Source organism: Varanus komodoensis, unplaced genomic scaffold (assembly GCF_004798865.1).
Source record: "Varanus komodoensis strain SLA01 unplaced genomic scaffold, ASM479886v1 scaffold16, whole genome shotgun sequence".
Lineage (NCBI taxonomy): Eukaryota > Metazoa > Chordata > Lepidosauria > Squamata > Varanidae > Varanus > Varanus komodoensis.
Window position 1 is genome coordinate 19019474 of NW_025335468.1, and position 27007 is coordinate 19046480.

At 41.4% G+C, this 27007-nt stretch overlaps 1 protein-coding gene across 1 annotated transcript in view; it reads right to left on the bottom strand.

Moving 5' to 3' along the window:
* SPON1 (spondin 1) overlaps positions 1–27007 on the bottom strand; it is a 339096-nt gene that overhangs the window by 204734 nt on the left and 107355 nt on the right. Inside the window, exons 4-6 of the mRNA XM_044425965.1 lie at positions 19124–19197; positions 11473–11595; positions 2331–2479 (exon numbers count right to left, since the gene is read on the bottom strand). Coding sequence (XP_044281900.1) covers positions 2331–2479; positions 11473–11595; positions 19124–19197 — 346 coding nt within the window. The remainder of the gene's footprint in view (positions 1–2330; positions 2480–11472; positions 11596–19123; positions 19198–27007) is intronic.

Sequence of the window (27007 nt, forward strand, 5' to 3'; positions counted from 1 at the left end):
TTGTTGGGGCAGAACCCCTGGGACCACACCACATCTTTCACTACCCATAACCAATAAAGGGGAGTGGCCCCAGTGTCAGTGGGGTGGCATAATCACTCTGACTTACAGACTGAACCCTCAAGGAGCTATCCCGAGTGCTGAATGTATCCCCCAAATGGCTTCACTGCCTGGGACAGCTTCATAAAAGTCCAGACAAAAGCTCAGAATGACTACACTGCCCCACTGGCATTGGAGTGATCAGTCTCCATTGATCCATTGGAGTGATCAGCTGCCCATAACAACCTAAGGAAGCGTTACTGGATCAAGCTGGAAACCGATCCAGTCTGGGATCCTGTTTCCTCTACAGATCCCTGTGGGACTCCCACAAGCAGGACATGAATGCAGCAAGACATTCTCACACAAGTGTTACTGGGGCAGCCTGCCTCTGCTCCTGGCAGCGGCATGTAGCCACCATGACCAAGATAGCAGTAGAAAATGCGGATCATGTACTGACATCATGGTATCATCATACTCGGGGGTTTCTTGCCACCCTCCCCAGGTGAGAGCCATCAAAGAGAAGCTGGGGCAGGAAACCTCTGAGCCTGATGTCATACATTTTGTATTATCATCTCTGGCTGGGGACTCCCGGGGTAGCCATGCAGCCTCTCTATTTTCTAGATATGGCCTCAGCAACACCCTTTCCACACCTGGGGGAAATGAAACAAGGCCAGCTGGAAGCACAGCATCTCATGCTAATGGCAAGCGTTACCTTCTGGGCATACACACTTTTCTTGCTTAGCTAAGCAGACTTGGGTGAAACCAAGAGAATCCAACTATTCATTCATTTCACATTTGATATATGAAAACGAATCCTTATTTAAATTCATGCCTGGAAGTATTAGCTCAGGACACATTTAGCACAAAACTTGGTACGGCCTGAGGGAATACTCCTGGGTACAAATTTCTGCTGCTTGAATCACAGACAGAACTCTCCTTGAAGATAACAAGAGCCATAGATGCATATCAAATATCAGAATTTAGCCCTGGGGGTCAGGCATTGCCCTCAATTGCCATATGTATCTCCCTGTTCTGCCATTTTGTAATGCTAATTCCTCAGTCTTCGTTTTTATTTTTTTGTACAGCCCAGTGAGTGATGTCTTCCTTCACTGCTGTCAAAAGACGAGATGGAAATAAAACCATTCTGAAGGTAGATTTCTTTAAAGATGAGGGAATCCTCCTGTTATCCAGTGAAGAATAATGAGACAAAATCTTTTACCAATAACATCTAGTAGAAATTCAGTTTCTCCTCTTCCCTATCATCCTCTTAGGGAAAGGATCACACAGATGTGATGAGCACTTGGCGTTTGGATGGACCAGAATTGGGCTTGGGATAAGCACACAATTAAAGCATCGTGTATAGCATGTGCAACACATTTGCAAAGCCCACAAGTCAAGTGTGCAGAAGTAGAACCACTCTCATGAAATATACATATTCATCTGTATTGTTAGATGGAACAATTGGGCTTGCTTTCCGCTGGATGCCAGTGCAAGCTTTCATTCCGAGTCAGAGGGAAAGTGGGACAAATGCTGAGAAGCCCAGGTCAAGAAGGTCCCACGGATTCCCACCTCCAAAACAGATTGCTCACACAATGCTATTTGCCACCATGTCCTCTTCCCCAACACCTGCTGTCTGAGGCCACTAAAGGTACGGCAAGCCCTCTGTGTCGCTGCACACTAACACAACCATTCATCTGAAATTAGTATTGCATGTCTTCCTCCTAAGAACATCAAAGAGAGTATGAGAACGCTGCACTGATTTTTCTGACGGCAGTTTGTATGAGCTTTACATCAGATGCCTATTACTAGAATTCAGGCTCCATCTACAGTCCCATTTCTCATTTCCACCAACAAATTTGACCCGCTGCAATCCAGGAAGTTGTAATGGCAATCCCGTGCCTGCCATAATGATTCACCCTGCATATATTACTGATACTGCAGGACATTTCCACATTAATCTCCCATTGATTTGAGAAAAAATCATGTTAAGGATGCTGTGCAGAGTAACCACGAAGACAAAGCTATAGATGAAGTCTATGGCTCAATGTTTCATTAAGAAGAGAGTGAATCAGAATGTGGCCTTTACTGGATATTCAATTACAGACTAAATCTTAAAATCATTATCCAGGAAAACTCAAATTGACTTCATTAAGGTTTGCTAGAATGGAGACTGAGAATCATAACAATAACAAGATCTTTCAGAGCTGTCTCATTAAATATTGTCAGCTCCTGGCATGTATATTTTTAACAAGGTATATTCTCCTCTTTGTTTTAATTGATTACATTACAATTACCTGTTGCCGAATTTCTTCTTCCATTTTCACAGGTGATCCCAGCTCTGCAACTTGTTTAACTCCCTCACTCGCATATCCTCCATATTCCCAAAGTACATAGTGCTTTGAATGAGATCCGCCAATGATTGCAGACCAGTGGTTGGCTCGTCCTTTAATCAAAAACGATAAAAAAATCTATTAAGCATTTATGGAATAGTGTATTGTCTCCTTCAACTGACCTTTGACTCCATAGGAATGGAAAAGAGACCTACTCATAGTAGACAAAAATACCCCATCATGCCACTAAATACCCTTAAATGCTACCTGGGAAAAGGTCATTTTAACCTTGTGCCAATCAGACGATAGAGTTGATGCCAGGTTTCCTCAGGGGGGCAATCAGTCCATAATTGTGGGGCCACCACTGAGGAGGTCCCCTCTTGACACCACCCTGTGATACCACAGGTGGCACTCAGAGGAGGGATTCAGAAGTGGGTTATATTGTCCTGGTAGATCCAGGATGGGAGAGGTGCTCTGTCAGGCATTGCAGTCCCAAATTCTACAGGGCTTTATAGGCTAAACCAGGCTCAGAAGCATACAGGTAGCCTGTGAAAGCAGGCCAGAATTGGGTTAGTCTGGCTGAACAGCTTGCCCATTTATTGCAATGCAACACTGCAGCGAGACTTGTGGTGTACACTAGTGCCAAGAGCTGTGAAACTGAACTATCAAGCAAGCCCTGTAACACGGTTATAATATGGAATGATCCTGTTCAGGAAGCCAGCCAGCCAGCCAGCCAGCCAGCCACGTCCCAGGATACTCCATTTCCCTTTTCATTCAAACTGTTTGCCAGCATTCTCTGTCCACTAAGCAGTCTTACTTCTGCTGGTTTTAGGATCCTCTCCTTGAGAGTTTCTTTCCTAAAAATCTTTTGGTACATCTGTAAAACATCATGTTCTTTCCAATTATCTCTCACAAAATCTCTTTTTGGGCACAGACAGGGATGTTAAGGCCACACACCTATCCACACTGCAAGCATGTGTTTGCTTTAAATATGCAGGTTTGTTGTGTTTGTTTGTTGGTTGTGTTTGTTGTGTAATATCCTCTCCCTCCATGCACAGAGCTCAGGGTGACTACATAAAAAACACTACAACACAAGGTTATACTTATTTTTAGTTGTATATTTGTTTCAATGTGAGAAACTAATATGGGCACCTTCATTTTGGTTTCTCACATTAGTTTCACTTGGGAGGCATTGCTTTGCAAATGGATACATTCCTCAAACTGACAAGAGGTACTGCATTGCAAATGGATTCATTCCTTTGTAGAAAGCTCTGTACAGCACTCTTTGCAAAGCTCAAAGGGAGTGGGGAACTGAGAGGCTGTGAAAGTGACACAGCATGCAAACTCTCCAATCTGAAACCAACCAACCAACCAGTCCACCCCCAAAACCATTAATTCAATGTCTGCAAGAAATCTCCAACAATCAAATGGAATCCTTTGGTTCAAGCCATCTGGAAGATGGAAAGTGCGATGCACTGAGACAATAGTAGAATGCCTACAAACTTTATGCCTTTTGTATGGAACTGTAAGTTACAAACAGGAGAAATGTACCTGACATTTAAATTTAAACCAATGAAACACAATCTATTCTTTATTAACTTGCTATAAAGCAGGTGCCCTTTGTCCTGGGCAGAGCAATTCTATGGCCTCTAGACATCATCTAGGGAGTCATGGGATTTTAGAAGTCCCAGTTCCAACCTTGGAAGAGGGCTATGATCTTAGAGCTGGGACTCTAGAATCAAAGCAAGTCAGGATCTGGGCAGCTTCAGGGCTCCTCCTGCTCGCCAAACGCCAGAATAACAGCCCTGGAAGTTGCAGGATTAGTCCAAGACTTTGCTGCAGCTGCCAGGGCCTTCACAAACGCCACCTGGGATCTCTGGGGGAAGAGCTATTTAAGAAGTGCTCTTCCTGCCAGAAGCTGCCTTAGTAACATTGGCTCTCAGTGTGCTGAAGTGCTCTGGCTCCAAAGGTATTCCTGCCCTTGCGCTATCCTCTTGGCTCCTGATCTCTGGCTGGTTTTGACTGCACTTTGCTATCTGGACTATGCTTTGTTTGGTTCCCTGTTTGCTTCTGGTTTGACCGTGGCTTGCTCTCGATAATGACCTGGATTTGGCTGGCGAGTCAACTTTGGTCATATGGTCTACTGACTGCATTATCTGGGTGCTGGTGCCTCTTTTCAGCTTTCTGCCACCCACGCCCCGGACCTCACAGACCAGCATCCCCACCCAGAGCCTCTGCTGAAAGAGTGCTACTAGCTGGTTGGTCATCGATTCAAAGGGAAACTGCGGCTGAGACATTCAAAGAAGACTGCGACTGGTAAGGGCAGCAATGAAGGAACTAGAAAAGATCATCAAGTGTAAGGACATTTCACTGGAGAACAAGCCAAGATCATCCATGCTATTGTATTCCCAATTACTACATATGGGTATGAAAGAAGAACAATGAAGAAAACTGACAGGATTGAAATCAATGCATTCAAAACATGCTGGGGGGAGTTTTGCAAATACCCTCGACTGACAAGTGGATCAAATCAAGGCAGAGCTTTCCCAAGAAGTAAGAATGACAAAACTGAGGCTGTCATCTGTCATGCGTATCATGAGAGGGAAAAACTTAATGGGGAGGAGAAGTATGTTAGGGAAAGTTGAAGGCAGAAGATGAAAGGAAGAGCTAATATGAGATGGATGGACTCCATAAAGGAAGCCACAGCCTTGAGCTTGGGAGAGCTGAATGGAGCCATCAAGGACATTTTGGAGGGCTTTGATTCATAGGCTCACCATAGGTTGGCGACAACTTGACAGCACATGACAATAGGAACAGCAACAAAAAGCACACCACAGTGTTAGAAAAAAGCAAAGGCAAGGAAGGTAAAATTAATAGGCAAAACTATTTAAAAATGCAAACAGTTGAAGAGACACTGAAATTGTCAAAGAGAGTGGTGAGGAAAAAAGAAAGGATGAATTTGGTCTATGGAAATGACATGAAATGAAGATCTATTGTTCAACATTAAGCAATGGAAGAAAACATTTCAAGCAAGCATACAAAAAATGATTGCCACGTATTTTATATACTTAAAATATTCTTAGCTGCCTTTTAGAGTAGAACCATCTGAAGGCATTTCACAAGATAAAATTACTGCTGTGGCAAATTGCATAAACATAAAATGCTCTCATCCCTACAAAAGAGGATTTTTCCCATGGTTTTTGTCTTTGCAAGGTACAGGAGAATTTCAAAAACTAATCACAGAGTTTCGGGGAGACCATGATCAGTCTTGGAGCATTCCACCAGCGGCTGCCCAGCTGAAAGCCCCTTTAAAAAGGTTTGGCAGTACTGTGAAAAAAAGCAGATAATTCAAAAGCTTTTAGGATTCAGTGGTCATCATGTGGTCTCTTGGGCATTCCAAGAGGAGCTGCTAGCTGTACGCTAAGAGCACCACAGTGCTAGGACAGCAGGCAGAGCTTCTTAAAACTTAAATAGCAATACCCCACCACCTCCATGTTTGAAACTTACTGCTTAAGGAGATCTTTGTGAATACCCTGGACAGAAAGATGAATATGTAGGTCCTACATCAAATTGAGCCAGAGCTTTTCCTAGAAGCAAGAATGACAAAACTGATGCCATCATGCTTTGGACACATCATTAAAAGGCAAGACTCCCTGGAGAAGACCATCATGTTAGGGAAAGTCGAAGGACCAAATATGAGATTGATTGAATCCATAAAGGAAGCCACTGCCTTGAACCTAGAAGAGCTGAGCAGGGCATTCGTGGACAGGATATTTTGAAGGGCCTTCACTCATGGGGTTGCCATAAGTCAGAGACAACTGGACAAAAAAGCACCACCATCATCTAGGCTTAAAAAGTAAACTGAAGCCAGGCCCTGCACTAGAAAATTCCAAAAAAATAGGTTTGAAGTTTTTTGGCACAGCACTAATATAAGCCATGCATCAATAAAGGTCAGAATAAATAACAGTCAGTTTCAACAAGAAAACAGATTTCCATGCCCCCACAAAAACAACAACACTGCAATCAAATCATGAACAGGCCCATGCAAATATGGAAAGTAAAAGGGTGTCGACAGTTTTCCCGAAGGGCTTTAGTGATGGGTCATGATGCTCTCCAGTTGGGAACGCCTTCCTGAGGCTGCCTATGAAGTATGTTAGGAACAGACAAGCACACATCTTAGGATGTTCTCTACCTTCTTCTCACATGGAAGAACCAATACTGTTCGCTCTGTCCGATGCATATGACTAGGCAGTAACAATTCTTGTATAGAGATTTGGACTACAGCCTGTGCATTTAGAACTGATTCGTCACTTCTGTGTGGAGATATTTTGGTTCTTACATGCCTCATAAAATGCAAATAACATCATTTATGTAGAGGATTGCTTAAGAGCACGCAGTTATGACTTTGGCAACCCATGGATTCATTGTATGCAATTCCAGCCTGTGTGCAGAGGGCTTGTATCTCTGCTTCTGCTCCCATATGCAATATGGGATAGATGATAATGGCCTATTTCAATGGCCTACTAAATCAGCTTCATTCCAAGTTACTGGGTCATAAACCATAGCATTCCTTTCAAATGCCAGGGAGAGGCAGCAGACAGGGGTGCGGGGGGATGATGCATCTGTATCACTTGTTATTATAAAAGTGAAGCTTAAACCAAATCATGGCCCATTTGCTTAGAATGCTAAATTCAATTGAAGCTACTCTCTAATATGCATGCTTAGGACTTGGGCATACCCCTTCATTTTTCTGAGATTATTTACTATTCACTTCAGTGGGACATAGCCTCAAAAAAGCAGACAGAGACGGGGCTGTTATTCTGCACCTTCGGTCCCACTGAACTCAATGGGAATTCCTTCTAGTAGGTGTGCAGTTCTGTTGAACACTTGAGCAAAATGTAGTTTTGCAGTTCATTGCCTATGCAACTTTTCAGAAGATGTTCACAAGCACAAATTGGAGCTACTCCCCAAATTGCCATGCATGTCATCTAATAAATGATTCAGCTGCTTTCACTCAAGGCTGCATTTTATTGTTTCAAGTGTGTATGTGTGTGTACATTAAAGAAGCATTTTCTGAGCATGGCCAAGAACAGAGCTTTAAAAATTAGATCTATATTAAAGTGCACTTTAGAAGACAACCTAGTAAATAAAAGTTTGTAAGTAACTCAAAAGGAGATATCAGCACCAAGTGTAAGTGCTTGTATCTCATTTATAAGTTAGTAATATTAATGTTCCCAGGGCAAAGGGAAAGCTGAGCTCTCTTTAAAGCTTTTTATTTCTATATTTTTATTAGAAATCTAATATAGCCAGCACTTGAGTCAAAATTTATTCTCAATAGGTGGGAAAATACTTCTTTAAAAACACCACAACTACATGGTTTGGACTCCGAACCAACCATCTTTTCAAGTACCAACTGGAAATTACAAGTATTAAGCCCTAAATATTTTTAACCAATAATTCTGCCAGATGCTCAGAGCACGAACTCTCCTAAAATTAACACAGCAGGTGAAATTTAATTTGATAAAAAATAAAAAGTAGTAGGTTTACAGAAGTCATCCTGCTGGGAGCATATTATGGACATTGCTGCTATGCTATGATGACAAACTAAACATGATTCTCCACAGTCCAAAGTGATTAAGCTTTTGTTTCATTTAATAGTTTCACGGCCTAAGCAAAATAAACAGCCCTTTTGACAGGCACTTTTTAAAAACCAGCGTATGCGGATGGGAGGAAATGTTTTCTGGCCTCTCTGGAATTAATAGTTACAATTTGCTGTTGGATATTCTGCTGGGGTTCGCGCTGTCTCCATTAGTGTCAAAATCATCCCATTTCAGAATGACAATAAAGCAAAGAGAATATTTCTTGCTACAGAAGTGCCAGCACTCAAATGTTTATATTTATGGGGTGAGCTTGCATTGGAAGGCAGGCAAGTGAAGAAGAATGGCTGCCCATTCCGGGTGTTTTATATCACTATCGTAAAGTTTAACAATATTTAATCCTAACTTCATTACCCAGCACCTGGGGAAAAGTATCACAATCACTGCATTATTATTTATTACTCTGATGACTCTTAAATGTATAGAGGGCTTTGAACTTGATATCTGGTTCACCTTGTGAGGTAGCTTGTATACTACTTGGTTTTCCAGCAGGGAAGGAGTGCAGACAGCAATCTTCCCAGTGGAATACCTTGAACCCACGTTTCCCATAAGTGAATTCATGGTGTTTGTACCATTTCAGAAAGACTGTCTCCCTACTGAATTCTGAACAGCTGATAAAAAGTAGCTTCACTGTAGGCCCCATTTAATTCAATTGTAGTTAAGTATTTACGTAGGCAGTGGCCTCCATTCTCTTTTTGGGGAGGGGTCAGTGGGCACATTTGGGAGAGCAGTAAAGGGCACATTCACAAAATGGTTGCCATTGGGGGAGGTGACCTGTTCATAAAATGGCTGCCATGGAAGGCAAGGCCACTACTACCACCACCAGGGCACTCCAAATCCAAAGTGCAAGGCAGAGGTGAAAGTCTGAGCTCTAACTCACAAAGCCACTCTTTTTAACTGATCCCAATTAAATAAAGATGGGGCTGGAGCACAGCTTTTCATTTCCCACATGACAGCATTCTAGTTACTTGTTTTAATTACTTAAAAAAAATAATATAAAAACGGGAAGGTCAAGGAGCTTGGCCACCATAGCCACACAATATTTTAGCACACAAAATGCTTGTTGATTCTATCTAATGTGTTCAGAGTATTTTGCACTAAGTCAAATGGTCTACTAGTCCATGATGCTCAGGCTAGCTGGAGAATTGTGAACTAATGTCCTCCACATCCAAACCCACCACCATTTCCACTGCATAACACCAAGTCTGGCCACATCAGCCGCAGTTGCTTCCATATAATATACTTACGATGAAAGGTCTGAGTTGTGATCCTGACCACACAGTTATAAATAAGCTCCAGTTTAAAAAGCAGTAGAATATTCACCTGGAATGGAGTACTGCATTGGAGGGCCAGTACTTCACTCAGCATGAATCTGTGACATTCTCTCACCACCCTCTCCTGATGGTGGCACACCCACTCTGGTGAATGAGATGCTGGGCATGTGACAATCCTGCAGCATCCTGGGTCCTCTATAATAGGTTCGTCTGTATCTCCCCTTCACTGCGGCCCTCTGGATACCTCGCCAACTAGAAACATCCTCTTTGTACAGAGTTTCTACTATATGTGCAAAATGCAGTACATTCTGGTTCACTGTTATTTCTGGCCCTGCTGGCAAGGATTGAGATTCATGTTGGATAGCAATTTCTCCCCTGCAAGTGACAAGGGATATGCCCAGAGCCATCCATTTGTTTAAGTACCTTTGCAAGCCAAATTATCATGCATCCATGAACATCTTAAATACCCATTCAACAAAATACTACTTTGACATTGTGCTGCAAACAGTTTTAAGAGCATTCTTAAGGCAATGCAACACTATAAACATTTTACAGGGGTGTCAGTGGGTTGTTCTTGTTTTAACCCCTGGTTCCAAGGACCATTTGAGGACCATGTTGAAATATCAATGGCAATAGATGCCTAGGTCACCAACCAGGCTGGCTGCCCTTGAGCCTCTGGACTTGGAGGGTTATGGGCATCCAGTGGAAAGGAAAGGAACTGCAGAGGCCAGGGCAGCCTCCACACAAGCCATGCCCCCCAAAATATTTGGGGAGTTGATTTTAGCAATCTCTGCATTTCTCCCCTCTTTGCAAAGGAAGTCCTCCCTATTCTCTGGCCACCTCTCCACAGTGCCAGGAAGCTATAGGATTTTGTCCATGATCTATTTAATGTTCAAGAGACAACTCATATGTATTCATTATTCAAAAATAAAAGTAAACAAAGCAGGGGAAGTATCCACATATTAAGAAAGATGCCGATGCAGTAATAGAATAACTTCATCTTTTTATATGGTTCCTTGACAGAAGCCAAAAGACCTTGGCCATAAATTTGATTGGTATCTGGTACCAAAATACTCTTTCTCATCTACAACCCCACATAATCTCAGCTGTGAGAATACCCAGCCCCTTTTCATTTGTTCTGCAGTCTCAGCTTCACATCCACAAATTCAAGCCACAATTTTAATATGTCAATATAAACTCTTTTATTAATGGACACAGCTCTATATCTGAGCTAGGCTGGTATTCAACTTAATAAAGTTGAGACAAAAATCTATGTAGACTATATCAAATAACAATTGATATAAAGACAAAGTTCTGGCAGCATGAATGTCAGCGAGCCACTTGGGGACCCAGCAATATTAGAGAATAAAACTGCACACAAAGCCTTTACACTTAGGTAATATGTTGTCCATTGTGTGATCTTTATTAAAAAAATAAATGTGACTCAGAATTCCAGGTCACTTGCTTTGCTTCATTGTCACTGATGTGAGGCCAATAGTTAAAGATCAGCTGTGAGATTTGAAAAGTCTAAATAAAGTGACCAAAGAACTATAAAACTGAAGGAGGATGGCTTTATATGCTGTTTATTGTAACTCATCTCAGTCCAACAACCCTGGTGTGCATCTGGGGGCTTGAACATAAATTGCTGCACACCAAGAGCGGTTGTTAATGTCTTTTGAAATGTCATGCAGATGTTAAATGTATATGCTGTATAGGCACAATATTGCAAAGAATGGTGCAGAGCGGCACATGCACGCTGGAGATGCAGGTGGTTCGGGATCACAGCAATCAGGCGCCGACACAATGAGAGCACTGATTTAGAAATGCTTTGAAATCTAGTCTAAGTCTGTATTTCATCTTACTGCTTTTGCTACAGGGTAGCAATAGAAAGGGAGGAAGCTGAAAGGTGATGAAACAATGTCTATTGAAAAATCTTTCATCATGTCAGATCAGATGTTGGCTCTAGATGCTCAGGTGTTCGCTGTCTGGCACATGTGCAAAATTTATCTATCTATCTATCTATCTATTTATTCATTTATTTATTAAAACCTTTTCTATCCTGTGCTCTACAGAATGTCTCGGAAAGGCTTACAATAATTTGCCATATAAAAATTTGCACACAGAACAATTAAAAAAGGACATCACAGGGTAGTCTATCATAATAAAAATACTCACGTGGATAATCTTTGGGGTGTGATTTCTCTGACCAGTTTCCATAGAAGGTAAGCCTGTATTTTGCAGTTCCACAGGCACAGCAATCGACAATTGGCTTATCGGTCACGCCCTCCAAGGTTGAGTCTACAAGGAAGCAGTGGAAGCCATTATTTGACTATACAGTAGTGCCTTGGCTCACGAACGTCTTGGTTCACTACCAAATCGGGTCACACACAAAAATTTCATGAAAATTTTGACTTGGGTTGCGAACTCTGCATTGAGTGGCAACTAAGATCACAGCCATCTCCCCACCCGCACGAGTGAGGAGATGGCTAAGATCATGCAGGAAAGATGGGCGTAATCTCGGCCATCTCCCCCCACAACCAGCACAATCGTGGCCATTTCCCCATGCCACCCCACCTCGAGTCGCAGTTGTGTTTGTGCAGGGAAGACATAGAGGAGCTGATGACAGAAGAACTTGCTGAACTCCAGAGTGAGCAGCAGAAGGCACTTGCTGAGGAGGATTCCACTGAGGAAGAGGAAGACAGGGAGGAGGTTAGCAGTGATGTGATACAATCCATTATGAAAAAATGGAATGAGTGCCAGGATTTCTTTGAGAAGCACCGCCCAACATAACTGTAACGAACAGAGTGTTGAATCTTATGAATGATAACATGGTCTCTCATTTTCAAAGAGTTATGCAGCGCAGGAAAAAACAAGTGACTACAGACAGATTTTTCACCAAAATTGACCCTGCAGCTAAGAGACAAAGAAGAGAGAAAAGCCCTGAAAGAGATTTCCCCAATGTCCTTACGGAGGAGGACTCTCTCTCAAAACAATAACCTCCCCTCCCCACCTAGGTTAGTGTTTTCCACTGTACTGTACAATACTTCGTTACTTTGTTGTTCTTTGTCACTTTGTTTCAATTTTTTCTGATTAAAAAAATAGTTACAGAACGGATTCACCTTATTTACATTGAACCTTATAGGAAAATTTGACTTGACTTGCGACCAAAAATTGGCTCACAATCACATTCAGAGGGGCCAGAATGGATTAACCTTATTTACGTACATTGAATCTTATGGGGAAATTTGACTTGGGTCACAACCAGAGTCGTGGAACAGATTAAGTTCATGAGCCAAGGTACCACTGTGCAAGCAATTTTAAAGGTGTAGCATCTGAATATGCTTTATTCAAATAAATCTACAAATAAATCAAAGCATAAGTATAATGAATTGGTTGGAAAGTTTAGATCCCATGATCTGCAGACAAGGCTGTTATCACTTCAGTTTTAGTTAACATCAGTTTTGCTGAAAATACTGGCTTAATTTTATCATAAAGCTGTAACATGATTTATCATTGTATTCAACAATCAAGTATCCGTGGATTTATTTCTTACATTTACATCCAGCCTTTTTCCTCTGGCAAGGAATCGAGGTGGTGTACCTGATCCTCCTCCTCCTCCTATTTTATCCACACAACAGCCCTGTGGGGTAGGTTAGGCTGAGAGTGACTGGGTCAAAGTCACCCAGTGAGCTTCCTGCATGAACGGGAACTAGAACCTGGGTTTTCTGAGGCTCAGTCCAACATTCTAACCACTACACCACCCTGACTTATATTTGAAGATACATCTGACACATGTATTAAATGTAGGTGAGGCAAGACAGCGACTTCTTGCTGCCTTGTCAGACAAGATAATATTCTTCCATTTCAACACTGATTGTCCACATAATGGACCTTCCAGCAGAGAGAAATCCTTCACATAATCATGCTGCAATTCTAATACAGCCATAATCTTAAGCAAATGTACCTGGGACTTTACACTAATGGGACTTACTTCTGACTACATATTCATAGGACTACCCTGTAAAACACAAGTATTGCCTGTCTAGACTAAAGCCAATGCCTGTTTCATTAAGCAGTGTTAAAACTACTCTGCTAATTTGCACCAAGAAAGTGTCATTTGAAAGACCATGGCATGTAGCCAATTTGTATAAAGTTTAATTTAACAGATGCTGATCACAGACTGTGGAAATGAAATTTACTCTGTCACCCCTCTGCGTGTCCAAGCCCCCTACGACATTGGAATGGATCATTTATGTGCTACTGAGCAGCACTCGCCAACCATGGGCTGACAAGATAGTTTATTATCATGATTAGTGTAAAGTGTACTTATGAACCAGGACCAAGTGTTTCCAGCAGTACTGAACACTGGAAGAGAAAATTCAACAGGGTCATGTACAGAAATATTGAATCACGTTGCATGCTTCCATTTGCCTTAGCGCAGGATTACTCTTCCTCATTACTAAGACTCCAACATTTAATCTATTAAGCAATTAGATTAACCATGGGGGGAAAAACCTTTTAAGTTAATTAAAAAGATACTTTGATGAAGCAGCAGATGGTTTTGTTTTATTCTATTTGCAAAAATCAATTATTTTTAGCATTTACAAAAACCTTAGGAGAAATATTCTCCTTTCCCTCACTGCCCCTTCTGAGAAAAGGTCTAGTGCAGCGTGTGAGAACTTTATCTAAAAACAACGCTGGCCTGTTCTGCAAGCCCTTTGCACCATTTGATGCCCCATTTAGAGAAGACCCAGACATGTGCAACCAGAAGTCCTGCCGCCCTCTGAGGGGACTGCATCAGTTCCATTTCCACAGCAGGGGATAGGGATGGGGAAAGCAAAATCCACATATGACGTTTTATCACTTTACAGCACACAAGTACTAATCAAGACAGAGGGTGGGATGTTAATAAGAATATAATTTATACTTTAAAGTACCATTTCTTCTTTAAATGACTTGAATGCTGTCGTTGTTTATGTGAAGCACCTGCATCTTAAGCTACTGCTGGTTTGCTTAAGAATTCAAATTAACAAAGTGTTTAAAGAGAGCTCCATGGAGGCTAATTTGCCCCCCTTGTCCCGTGTTTGCTTTTTATGTATGGACTCATTTCCTCTTGGTGCCTAGCTAGTTGATCAAGCTCCTGAGGATCAAGCACAATTCTTTCCCCTTCATCTTGAATATTGCTAAGGGGCAGTGTGAGAGGGCACAGGGAAGGGAATCCAAGGGAGGGGAGACTGGAGGCAAATGTTCTAGGTCGGGGCAGCGGCAGGGCAAGGGGGAGGCCTGGGGTTTCACAGATGACTCTGATTCTTCTGCTGCCTTGTGTCACTTGTGCCGTAGCCCCTTACAACGCAAGCACCAAGGCAGGCTGCAGCACCTCCACGCTGACTCCATACGGTAGTCAGCACAGTACAAGAAAAAAGCCATGGAGAGGAGCCATAATGCAGGGAAAGATAACATCACATGCCTAACATGATGCTATACTATAGGTGGTAAGATGCACTTTCTTGATGAGCATGTGCAACAATTTGCATATGCACAATGAGATTCCAGGCTAATATACTGCTTTCATCTGAGACTGAATGGAGGAATTTATAACTTAACGGGCAAATTACGATTTCTCTTGGGGTAGGTTCACCTTTCACCACTTATCACCCAGTCATCAACTGATGCTTCCTTCAGGTGATTAAGTTCTGACAGCAGGGGTAAGTTTCACTGGAAGTTACGGAGGCACAGTCCAGCAAGAAGACAACACCTCTTCTGACATCCAGCCTTTGAATAAGTGATCCATTGCCTCAACAACTTCTAGTTGCATTAATCACAACTAGAGTATATTGTAAACAAATGCCCATTTTAAAACCCATATTTTAAAAATTGCTTTAAAAGGAGGCATTCAAACATGTTTCAATGCAGAAAGAAAGAACGAACTCCAATTTTCGATGAGTGCTTTTCTACTTTTAATGCTTCTTTCGATTTCTCTGTATTCAAGAACATGAAACAGATGTCTCCATTTCATTTACGTAACTTGCTCCAGTGACTTCATTGAGTGCATTCCCCATTCGCAGCATAAAGAGCTGTTTCCAACTGACTGCAATCTGCATTTCTAAATGGACCCAGAAAGTGAAAAAGCCTGCCCAGTGTCAACTATGTCATATACATTAAATTCAATTAAGCATCTTGCAGCACACACTTCAGTGTCTTGAAAGAGAGAAGACACAAATTAAAGTCAAGGCCAGATTATGCTAATCCTGGATCCTTGGGTGTAGGGGAAAAGATGAAGGCCAGGCCTGCTTAGTTTGACAGTGTTTTCTGAAGGGATAGAATGAAAGGAATAAGGGTAAAAGGAGCTTCTGGTCATTATCTTTCTGTTGTGGCACAAACAAATTGCTGCTCTTTTCCAAGGGAGCCTGGGAAGCCTTCTCTGAAAGACTTACGCATACAATTATGCAATTTGGATGGAATTTCCAAAGAAATGATGCATCAGAAGGATGTGCATTTTCAGTAATTCTAGGTGAAGTGCCCTGTCAGCAGAAAACTCCATTGGGAGGGTTTGAAGAAAACCATACAAAAAGTGAAAGTATTGGAAATGAAATTCCAGATACTTGAACAAGAATGGGATGTTTGCTGCCCAGTAGTTTCCTACTCAGAATTTCACATGGAAGTCAGAAACTACCAAGGATGAAGGTTTGTTCATCTCCACCCCAAACACACATTCAGTGATTGCAAGGGTGGGAAATGCACGGTCCTCCAGCTGCTGTGGGAATATGACATCCAGCATCGCCAGTCAGCATGGCCAATGACATGGGATGATGGGAGCTGTGGCTGAACAACCTCCACAGGGCCACATGTTTCCCACCCTGCACTAGAAGGGGAGTGGATGGTGTCTCAGGCCATACTTCTGATGCCAGTGTTGACCGTGGGCACTGCACATGTGGCAGCAACCAGGTCTGGGGCAAGCTCTCACTGAGATGGGAGAGAAGACGGGGGGCAGCACTGCTACCACCAGCACCTTTTCGCACCTGCCCCATCCTGGGATGCCTTACTTTACCTTTGCTGCTGCTGCTGTATGAACAGCAACATAGCCAGAAGAAGTAGCCACATGGTTCCTGAAAGACGGCACTTTCATAGCAGCCCTTGTCCTTGCAGCAGTGCCTGTGGACTACGTGGAGATCTCTTGAACCTGTGAGATCTCTTGAACCACTTGTTATGGCCAAGTGTGATGAAGGATTGAGAAGCTGGGAGGCTGCTCTGGAGAAACCCACTGCTTGTCATCTCACTATGAAAGACGCCACTGCTGAAGAATGATTGGCGGGGCTCTCCACATGGGTGGAGGAGTGGAGCGGAGTGGCGCGATTTGCTGCTCCTCCTGCTCCACTGCCCAACTGGTGCCTCCCCCTGCTTCATGGGTGGGCTGGCCCTGCTAGTAGAGCAGAAGCCCTGAGCACACACATCATGCCCCAGGTGCTCTGAATACACGGTTCAGGGATACCTGCTGGTATCTGTCAGTGCCTAAGGACTCCTTCCACAGTATTGTTGCATGGAAGTGTGAGTAGGTATGCCAGTAATGGGGTGGAGTCAGTGGGCATCCCCTCCTCCGCTATCTGCAATTTCTGCCCACATGAGACAGGTACCTTGACACAGTCCCTTCAGCCATTATTAAAGCATACAGCATCTTTCATGAGTGCTTTCAGCGAGAAGCCTGAACGAGGAACTAGCGTTTTTGCAGAATGCACAGAAGTCAGTGATACTGGGCAGACCAGAGGCACAACTCACTCAAACTTCCATGCATTGAGTGAACAAGTGAAGGCGCACTTGTGAATAGACCTTAAGTGTTCAAGCAATGACATCGAAAAGTCTTTCTTAGCATTGCAAAGTAAACCTAAGCATGCAAAATGAAATGCACGCCCGTGCAAGCAAACTGAATGGCCAGGGCATCTTTGGACTTATTTACATAATCCCACCTTTTTGCTAGTTTGTTTAACTTGTATTGTTTTATCATGAGTAATGTCATATTACTAACATCATCAAACAAAATAAACATTAACAATACAAAACTATATTCCCATATTTTTCTATATTTTGTAGGCATGATGGTGGCCTGTCCATCTTCTGGCTTCCACTCTTTCAGTCTTTATTTCTGGAATAACTTTTGCAGGGACTGTTATAGTTCTTGGTTCTTTAATTTATGAAATAAATACTTGAAAGCCAGTTTTCCATGAATTGGCAATATTCATATTCATAATCCGCTGTACAACTCTACTGTGATGAGTTAACCTTTCAAGGGTGCATCTTTCCATATATTGCTGAACTGCTGTTTAATTCTATGCTGTGTGAAGAAGCACTTCATTTTACTGTCCTGAATCGCCCTCCGGTAAGCCTCATGAGAAGACCCTGGATTCTAGAAGTATGGGAGAGAGAGAGAAATGTCTCTTTTTCCATTTTCTTCACAGTGTTTTGGAGTATCAAGAAATTTAACCTTTTTATTACAACTGGAAAATGCATTCATCCAGTCAATGCAGGGATATCCATTATTAAAAACCCTCCTTATTTGGAAGAGTCTCTGATTTTGTTTTCCTTCTCAATGTCACCCTGAACATTCTGTTCTGCAGGAAGATGGCATGTTCCTAGTACTAAATTATTTTTGGAATCCACCATTAGTACACGCATTAGTACATGTGAAAGATTTTCTCATCTGCCTGGTGTCATGTTCAGAGAAATACGTCCTTCAGTACACCTTTCCTGGTCCTTTCTTTCAGTTTAGCTGAGATAGTCCTGAAGGACTCCTTGGACCACATTCTATCCGAACTACCTCCATCAATTTGGCATCTTGGGTTATCATCATATTCACTCCAGACCATCCAGACTATAAGCGATTGACACCACATAAATGGGGTTTTCATGACTATGCTTCCAATGTCAGAATTGAAATTACTTCCAGATATTCTTCTGAACATAGCAGTGATTTTATTTGTGGAGGATGCATTCATATAGTACACTTCTCCATACGATTCTTGAACCTGAGAGCACTGAAATCATTGGAAGGAATTGTGCTCAGGATATGCCTAACACTGGTATAACATTTACTGTTTGCAGAATCAGCCTTCTCAAGCCCAAACATTATTCCATGGGCTTGAAAAAAAAAAAAAGTAGCATTTTCTTAGAAATTACTTAGAATCACAAGGCTATCTTTTGATCTTGTTAAGTCACCCCTTTTTCTTTTGTTAGTAATTTGGGACTGAATTCTGTTCCAGGCCCATCAGACCTTGACTCCCTCCATATTTATATTCAGTCAACCAAGCAAACTTTACTGCTGATTTATGTAGGCCTGACTTTCCTTGTTATTCAGTCCTAAATCATGTGGAATGCTCATTCCAACATTTACAAGGCTGCAGTCTTAGTCACACTACACTGGAGTTTCCATGTGATTTAGACCCGGCCTACTTAGATGAGTACTGACTGAATGTGGCAAAGTTTTTTAAGAGTGGAACAAAACAAAAACAACATCAAAAAAGGAATAAAATCAGAAGATTGCCTTGAGGCTGTAACTAATGTATACATTTACAAGACTGCAAAAGGAAACTCTTACACTGAAATCTGTATGACTTAAATTTTATATTTTGTTTGTTTGTTTGAGCTTTATATACTGCTCCATTTCCATAGGCTCTGGCTAGTTTGTATAAGTTCAGCAGACTTCTACTTTGCCTGCCAGACAGAAACACTCATGTGCCAGAGCTACTTTCTTGCAAGCCGTTTTGGTAGATCATGTTAGCAGGTGGAGACAAAAGGATGCAATCATGGAAAAGAGAGTGAATAATGTCCATCATACCTTGTTCGCATAGCCTTTTGGTTAGAGACCCTTCATCTTGAAAATAAATAATGCGTTTCTGCACAATACTTGCTCTGTTGGAAAGATAGAAAAGATAGCATTCAAAAATACATTCAAGACCTAATAATATTCAAGAGTGCACAGAAATATATTCACTGATAAACTCAATACCAGTTCACCTGTAAAACCTCAGTCTGGTCTCCACCAGGTTTATTTAGTATTCCCCATCAGCCTACAATGATATACAATTTGTTGAGAGTGTCAGGGAATGCACAGATCAGCAGTATGTACGGGGGAACCAGATGCTCTTCTCCACGTCTTCCCCCGCCAGAGCCCAGAGAAGTTCTGGAGGGATGCCTGGTCTTGCCTTCCTTAAAGGCCCCCAGCTCATTTCACATGAAAATACCTTAAGGACAAATTGTCCATTAGAAACCTCAAGAAAAGATCATAGTGATCATACTGCTTGTTCCAGTTAGGAATGTGTGAATGGGTAATACTCAGGCTCATAAAGATTCTTCAGATTTCATCTTAGTGTGCAATCTGACATGAGTAGGAGTTGGAACAAGCTTTGTTTCATTCTGTCTTTTTTTCACATGAAAATGAATGCATATTTTCATAGGCATTTTCCCATTGTACAAATCAACTGAACACATTTTAGAAACTCATGCATTTTCTCCCACTGATTCACGAGTGTTTTTCAAATGCCTTTCCTTTGTCTGGCAAATTACATCACAAGCTTGGAAATGCATGGATGTTTACCGCATACTGATAACAAACATCTCAAGAAGAGCCTTAGAACAAACATCAGGAGCACCTTTCCCCCTATATTCTGCCTCACCTGCTAAGCTTCTCTGGGGATAGTCTTCTGAAGTTTGCTTCCGTAAACTGCCCAGAGCCTATGAGAATAGGGTGGTGTGGGCGTGCATGTGTGCATGTATCCATAAAAATAAAGAAATAAATAAAGAAGAGGTAATATACCATGAAAAGTAGATAAGAGGTTTACTTATGATTTAGGAAGTAACTGGTTTGCATTTCATTTCATTTCGTCTCTGGCATGAATTTTCTTAGGAAGGCTACTTTCCAACAATATCGCGAGCATTTATGTTTCCGCTGCTTCTCTTCATTCCTGTGGTACTGACTATAGTTTTCCCCTGCCTGTGTCTTATGGGGTCTACCTTTATTTTATTCTTTCTATGATTTATTTCTTATATTTCTAGACTGAAGGTCTCAAGAAGTTCGCAGCACTAATTGCATGACCTCTCCTTGTCCATCACAATTCAACAGAACTGATGCTGTTCCACTGTCCTTAACTCCATCACCACTTATAGTGGGTGAACATAGGATGAAACTTAATTGTCCAGATTTAAACTTGGCATCCACAGATAAGAGTTAAAAATGGTCTCTTATTATTTTGAAGCTCATGAAAAAATCCCTGCCAGAACACAAGCAGAAAAGGATCTGAAAAGTAAATCTGGAAAAAGAACTATATTTGTATATGTCCAGGATAGCCATAAACTGCTAGATCTAGTATCTATGAAATATCAGAGAGTCGTTTTGCAAAGTTCAGTGAGGCTGAAGAATTAGGTAGGCACAAACATGGAACAGAAGTAGAGAGTGCAAAGCAAGGTTTTAGGAGTCCATTTGCTATCATTCCTTGCTCTGCAAATTTTTCATTGACACGAATGCACTTTGTATGATATTGCAAATGCTAACATCATTGTTTTGATCCAACAGCTGCCAAAACCACAGAAAAAATGTCTATAAAATGTACTCCCCAGCGCAAAAGTTCCTTCAAATTCCTCATTTTAAGAAGTCACATAAAATGTCAATTTCTATCCATGTTATTTGACTTTCTTTTTTAAAATACCAGATACAATTGGCATCTTTACACTGTTCTTTCATTTCTTCTAATTAGAACAAAAATAAATAAATCTGTTTTTTATCATGGAGTGGGGAGAAAGCATCTCAAGTAATATTTTACATCATTGTGCATGAAGCTTCATTTTAAGTGCAATGTACATTTCTTTAGCCTAAGTTGCTTTCAAGGAGAAGAAAGCAACTTAGGCTAAAGTTGCCTAGGAATGGAAAGGAAAACAGGGGCCCACCCTCTTTCCCTGCCCTTCCATATCTGAGGCCTTTCCCCCCAACACTAGGAGAAAGTTCTTATTTCCCTGACTGGCGACAGGGAAAAATTCTCCGGTCTCAGGCGGCTTCTGGCGGCTATAAGAACTTTCAAGGGCTGGTGGCTATAAGACGGGGAGAAGCAATCCCCTCCAAATAAGACCACAGCATTTTAAATAACAAAAGTTAAAATTTTACTGAAAAGACTAGACTGTTTTGATACTGGAATGGGTACACACACACACCACCAAAACAACAACAACATAGGAGCAATGGTATTAAGAAAAAAAGCAGCAATAAATGCTCCCAGCTAACCTATTTTATCTAATCCAAGCAATATTTTACTCTTGTTCCCGCTTTCTCAGATCTCCAGTTCAAGCAGTTCTGACTCTACAGGACTCTGCCTGCCTTACTTTTTCTTCTCTGCTCCTCTAACTTTCGCTTTTATAGTTATTTATTTATTTATATAAGATCTATGTACCGCTTTTTCTTTGTTAAAGAGCTCAAAGCAGTTCACATCATTCTCCTCTCACTGTCAATCTAATCCTCACAACAACTCTTTGAGGTAGGTTGCCCTGAGAGTCTGTTACTGGTCCAAAGTCACCTAGAGAGCTCCTTGGCTGAGCAGGGACTAGAACCCAGATTGTTTGCATTTCAGTCTATCACTCTCAACCACTGCAGCACACTGGCTGTTATACCACCACCACCACCACCATCACCACCACATTTTCTCCACTATTCAAACCAATCATTTTAATTTAGCATTTGTTTATACCCACTAAGTTTGTTTCCAAGTTAAAACTTTCTCTTTCTCTTCCCCTGCTCTCTAGAAGTGTACAGTCTCCTGTTTTCTGAATAAAACTTCCTGACCTCTATATTCCAACTATACTGTTGATCTCTAAACCAGGGGTCCCCAAGCCCCTGGATGTGGGCCAGTACCAGTCCGTGGCCTGTTAGGAACCGGTCCCTGGTGCCAAAATGGTTGGGAACCACTGCTCTAAACTACAGTAGACTCCCGGCCTAATGTGGCGGAAGGGCAGGCCAGATACCCAAAAAGCTGGATTGGCCGGAGTTCTACAAATGCTCACTTCCTACCCCACCCATACCATTAAAAAAAACCCTTTTTATACCAAAACCCGCTCTTATTCATATTTTCTGACCTCTTAGTACAGGCCAGTACTTTATAAATGTTTGTTATGTACTGTACTGTACGTTTTAAAAATTTATTACAGAAAAAGAAAGTCCAAGGATAAAAATATTGTACACATTTTAAGATAAATTTTATAATGTCTAACTTAATTGCAGGAAACAAAATCATGTACACTGTACAGTATGAATACATACACTTTTAAAATAAACAAAACATTAAAGTAAAACGTAGGCTTAATTCTTACAAAAAATATTTAAATTTATTTTACTGCTCATTGATAGTTATTTTTTAACTAGGCTGGATAGTACGGAGGCTGGATAGTTGCGAACTGGATAGTCAAGAGTCTACTGTATAAACTTTTGGTTGACACTGACTAGTACATACATGCAATTGTACGGACACACACACAGAGTTAACCCTGTAATATTGTAGAGACAAACGAATGTCAAAAATGGCAGGCAGTTTCTTCACACCTCTTTCACAGCTTCATCTGTGAGGTCTTGGTGATTAAAATGCACCCTGGGATAGTGCTCTGCATCTCAGCACTGCGGCCCTCAGAAAGATCAGCATGCTCATCAGCAGCCAGGAGGCAAGCTTCCACTGCCACTGCGTGACATTTTCACTTGTTCCCTGCTCTCATTTGACCTTTCTCTGCCTCTTCTGTTATCATGAAGTTTATCAAAAACTTAAAGGAAAATATTTAAGGCACTAAACAGTGCAATCTTATAATTTATATATGTACATGAAAAGCAAAGATGACTTGGAGAGATGTAACCCCAACAAAAACGTGCAGGAAGGGGCTTTGCCAATGGCCCAAATGTGCAGAAATGCATGGAAAGATCAACAAATGGATAGTTTTGCAAGCTGTTTTTCTATGTAAAAGTTTAAAAAGCATAACTGTATGGTGGGTGGAAATGGGAACAGCTATAGTTGGAGGAAGAAGTTCCCTACATGCACATTTAGAAAGATCAGAGGAATAAATTTATAAATAATCTCATAAACACATTTATGAAATGGCTTTGTTGGATGGTGCCAGTATCTTTTAGTCTAAGATTACTGTTCTGAAATTGTGTGCATGACTTTTTAAACTATAGTCCAAGGGTCATTTCATGCTATAGCAGTTCAGAGGTTTTCAAGATATATATAAAAAACACATATATTCCAGACCACAGACTGTATAAAAGATTAGCAATTTAGTGTATATGGAATGTGTGTGTGTGTTGTCACACAGATATAGCTATGACGTGTACTGGGATATGAACATCTGAAGACCACTTTATATGCTGAGATCATCTCCATCACCAACTATGTGTGAGTCTGTGGATGCTAAATGCACTGAAAGTATGTAGCACAAGATCATCCACAGTTCAGCCTCCTCTGGGGTTGTTTTTGAGTGTTCCAAAATGCCCCCAAGAGTCTCATAGAAAATTCCAAAGAGGTGGTTTGGTTTTACATCTGAAAAGTTTTCAACCAAGAAGAAAGAGTTGCTGGAAACTAGGAGAGAGAATGACACAGTATGGAGTGCATTCTTGTGAAGAAAACCATCAAAGCCAAAGATGCAGCGCTGCACTTCCCATATTTAATGAGCGGAAGAGGTCAAGGGTTGGTTAATTACAAAAATAACCTGGAATTAATCAGATGCTGTCAGCAGAAAGGGTCAAGGGTGAAAGCACTGGAATTTTGGATGCCGACCTTATTGGGGGTCAGGATCTCACACCATGTTTGCTGAGAAATTGTTCTTGACTACAGTTCACTGGATCCAAAGACGGTATCAAACGTGAAACTTTGTAAAAATGGTTCTGTGTATATTTGGCTAGTGTAGCATAGTAGCTAAGAAACCAAGCCATAAACACTATCATTTGCACATTCTGCAAACTTCCTCAAAGTATTGAGGCTAGGCAGTCTCTTTCCACCTTCATCCTTCAATTCCATATATATTGTGGGGATAACGCTAATACTATTATGCTTTTCTAAGAATTATTTCATGAGCGGTGCCTGAAATGCTCTCAAGCATAGTATAAATGCCAAGAATCATTGTTCATACCATCCAGTACACGCCTTTATTTGTAAAGATAACAATCCCAAATGACCACAGCATGAAATGTTTAGTAGCCCCAACTGGCTCTGTTAAATGTTACACATCCCCAGGGCAATATAATTGCTATCATAAAATGGTAATTTTAATAAGCCACTTAAGATGATTATGAAAATTCCAAACAGTTTTTTTTCCTAAGCTGAATTTCTGATGTTTGATTAGTGGTTTTGAATATTTATAAGATTTCAATTCCTTTTGTACCAACATATCAAATCTTGCTTTGTTGAGTTTTCTTGGGCATTTTTGCTGTTAGTTTAATTTTTGAACATTCGTGGGAAATCATATAAACTGGAACAATTTTGTACGCACACATACACATATAATACCAGTTATAATTGAATTCCACAGTTTGGTTAGGACACAAGAAGTGGCCCCATACTGGGCCAGTCCATTGGTCTATTTAGCCCACTGTTGGCTCAAAGACTAGAACTGGCATGCTGGTTTCATGCTGGATTTTTTCCAGTTCTACTTGCAGATGCCAAGGAATTAATCTGGGAAATTCTGCATATGAACTGTGTACTCTACCACTGAGCTATTGCCTCTCTTGGTGAGTCATACCCCCCTCTCCCCGACACCATGACACCATTATCAGGGAAGTTCGAGACTTATTCAGCATTCGCCCCAAAAGGTACTCATAAAAGGTACTCTCATAAATACTGTTTGAGAATGACTCTTCATGGCAAAGGCCAGGATCATGGGTCTTCCTTCAGTTATTTCTTTTTCATTCATTGTCAGCAACTTGAGGGAAGGTGTGGAATGACTTTTTGAACTCTCTTCTAGATATATTTGTTGAGATTCTAGCTGCTTTGTGTGTCTTGTGGCACTTATAGTTTCTCTGAGCTTAACAGCCATTTAAATAACCCATGAGTGTATCAAAAGGTCCTGCCAAGCAAGCATCAGAGAAAAGAGCTGCATAGAATATTGACAACAGTTGCAAGTCTGCTCTTGATCACAGCGAGATTCCACTCACTTCAAAGCAGAGAGCCTGACCATCATCACACAGAATGTAGAACTTTCTCAGAAAATTTACTGAAATATGTGTCTCTACTTGTTCTGTGCTAAAAACAACAAAACAGAAACAGAAAACCCAAAACAAAAAACAATCTGCCCCCAAACAAAACCCTCTCTGTTCTCCTTCTTACAGGCCATGAATATAAATTTCCCTGTTAAAACCCCAACCTAAGAGAAGAGCATAAGCCCTGGGAAATGAGATTGGAATCAGGGTGTCTCTGTGATTAGCATTTGGTCATCCACTGTAAACTAATTGCAGACATTTCAGAAGACATATGGAGGAAAATGGCAATTACAGAAGAGACAGAAGAACCCACACAAATTTGTGGAAAGGAAACATCAGTCACTTCTCCCTACCCCTTCTGGCTACATGCTGACACGTCAAAGAAAAATAAAAAATGGGCAAAGTATTTGGCTGGCACTGCAGACAAGATGCATCCTGCAGAGGTGGGAGGCCACTGGCGTCAAGAAGAGCACCGTGCCTTTCCTTTATGTGGACAAAAGATTGCCATACCAGGGCCATTCTGCTCCTTTCTCCACTGCTTAGCCCAACACAGACCAGCAAAATAAAAGATCATTTATTAGTCCCAAAGCAATAGATATATACAATTTAAAAATCAGATTGCAGAAAGCAGTACTGAAAATTCTACCGAATTTGAAAGATGCTTTAGCTGCTGCTATATGGAAATTTGACCCAGTGCCAGGCAAACTTGTTGGAAGAAGTAGTTCCAAAAGTGCAGTGTGATACACTTCCCTTTGCCTTCACTGCAGCCATGGAGGTCATTTGCTTGACCGGCCATCCAGCTTTTGAGTCCTTGATCACTTTACATTCCTGAGGCAGAGATCAGTGTGACTCCAGCATGCGCTAAATGTAATGCGACAGCTGCCAGGCCATGTAGAACCAAAGGTAACTCCCCACCCTCCTCAAACCATGCTGTGTAGAAGCTCCTATCTGTTAATATGGCATAAAGAAGGGACCCATTGCTGGCACTGACTGAGCTTCATTCCATAGTGCTTGCAGTGGAAAATGAAACATGCCTCCCATTTCTGTGCACTATTTCACTCATATGCAGGTGGCCCTTTGTAACACATTTCTGGCAGAGTAGGTAGATGAAATCACATTATACCTGTGCCCAGTGTCAGTCCAGGCTCAGTCATGGGCCCAGTCTTTCAAGCACACACTGGCATTCTGGCACAGGACAAGTCAAAATGAAACTCTCTTATTGCCGCAAATCCTCCAGTAAAATGTTAGTGTTTCACTTTCCTGAAACCATATAGCTGTTGACAATTAGCTACAGGGTTGGAAAGTAGTTTCCCAGCACTCTGAAGCCAGAAACAATAAAAGTGTCAGAGAGCCACCCCACTCAGCTTCCCTGTTGTAAACTCCTTGGCTCAGAATAGAGGGCAAAAGCTCCCGCATTTCCTGGAGTAATCCTCCTTAGGCTATCAAAGACAATTGTTTCCAAATACAGGGCAAGATGCTTGAAATAATCCTAGTTTAAATCTT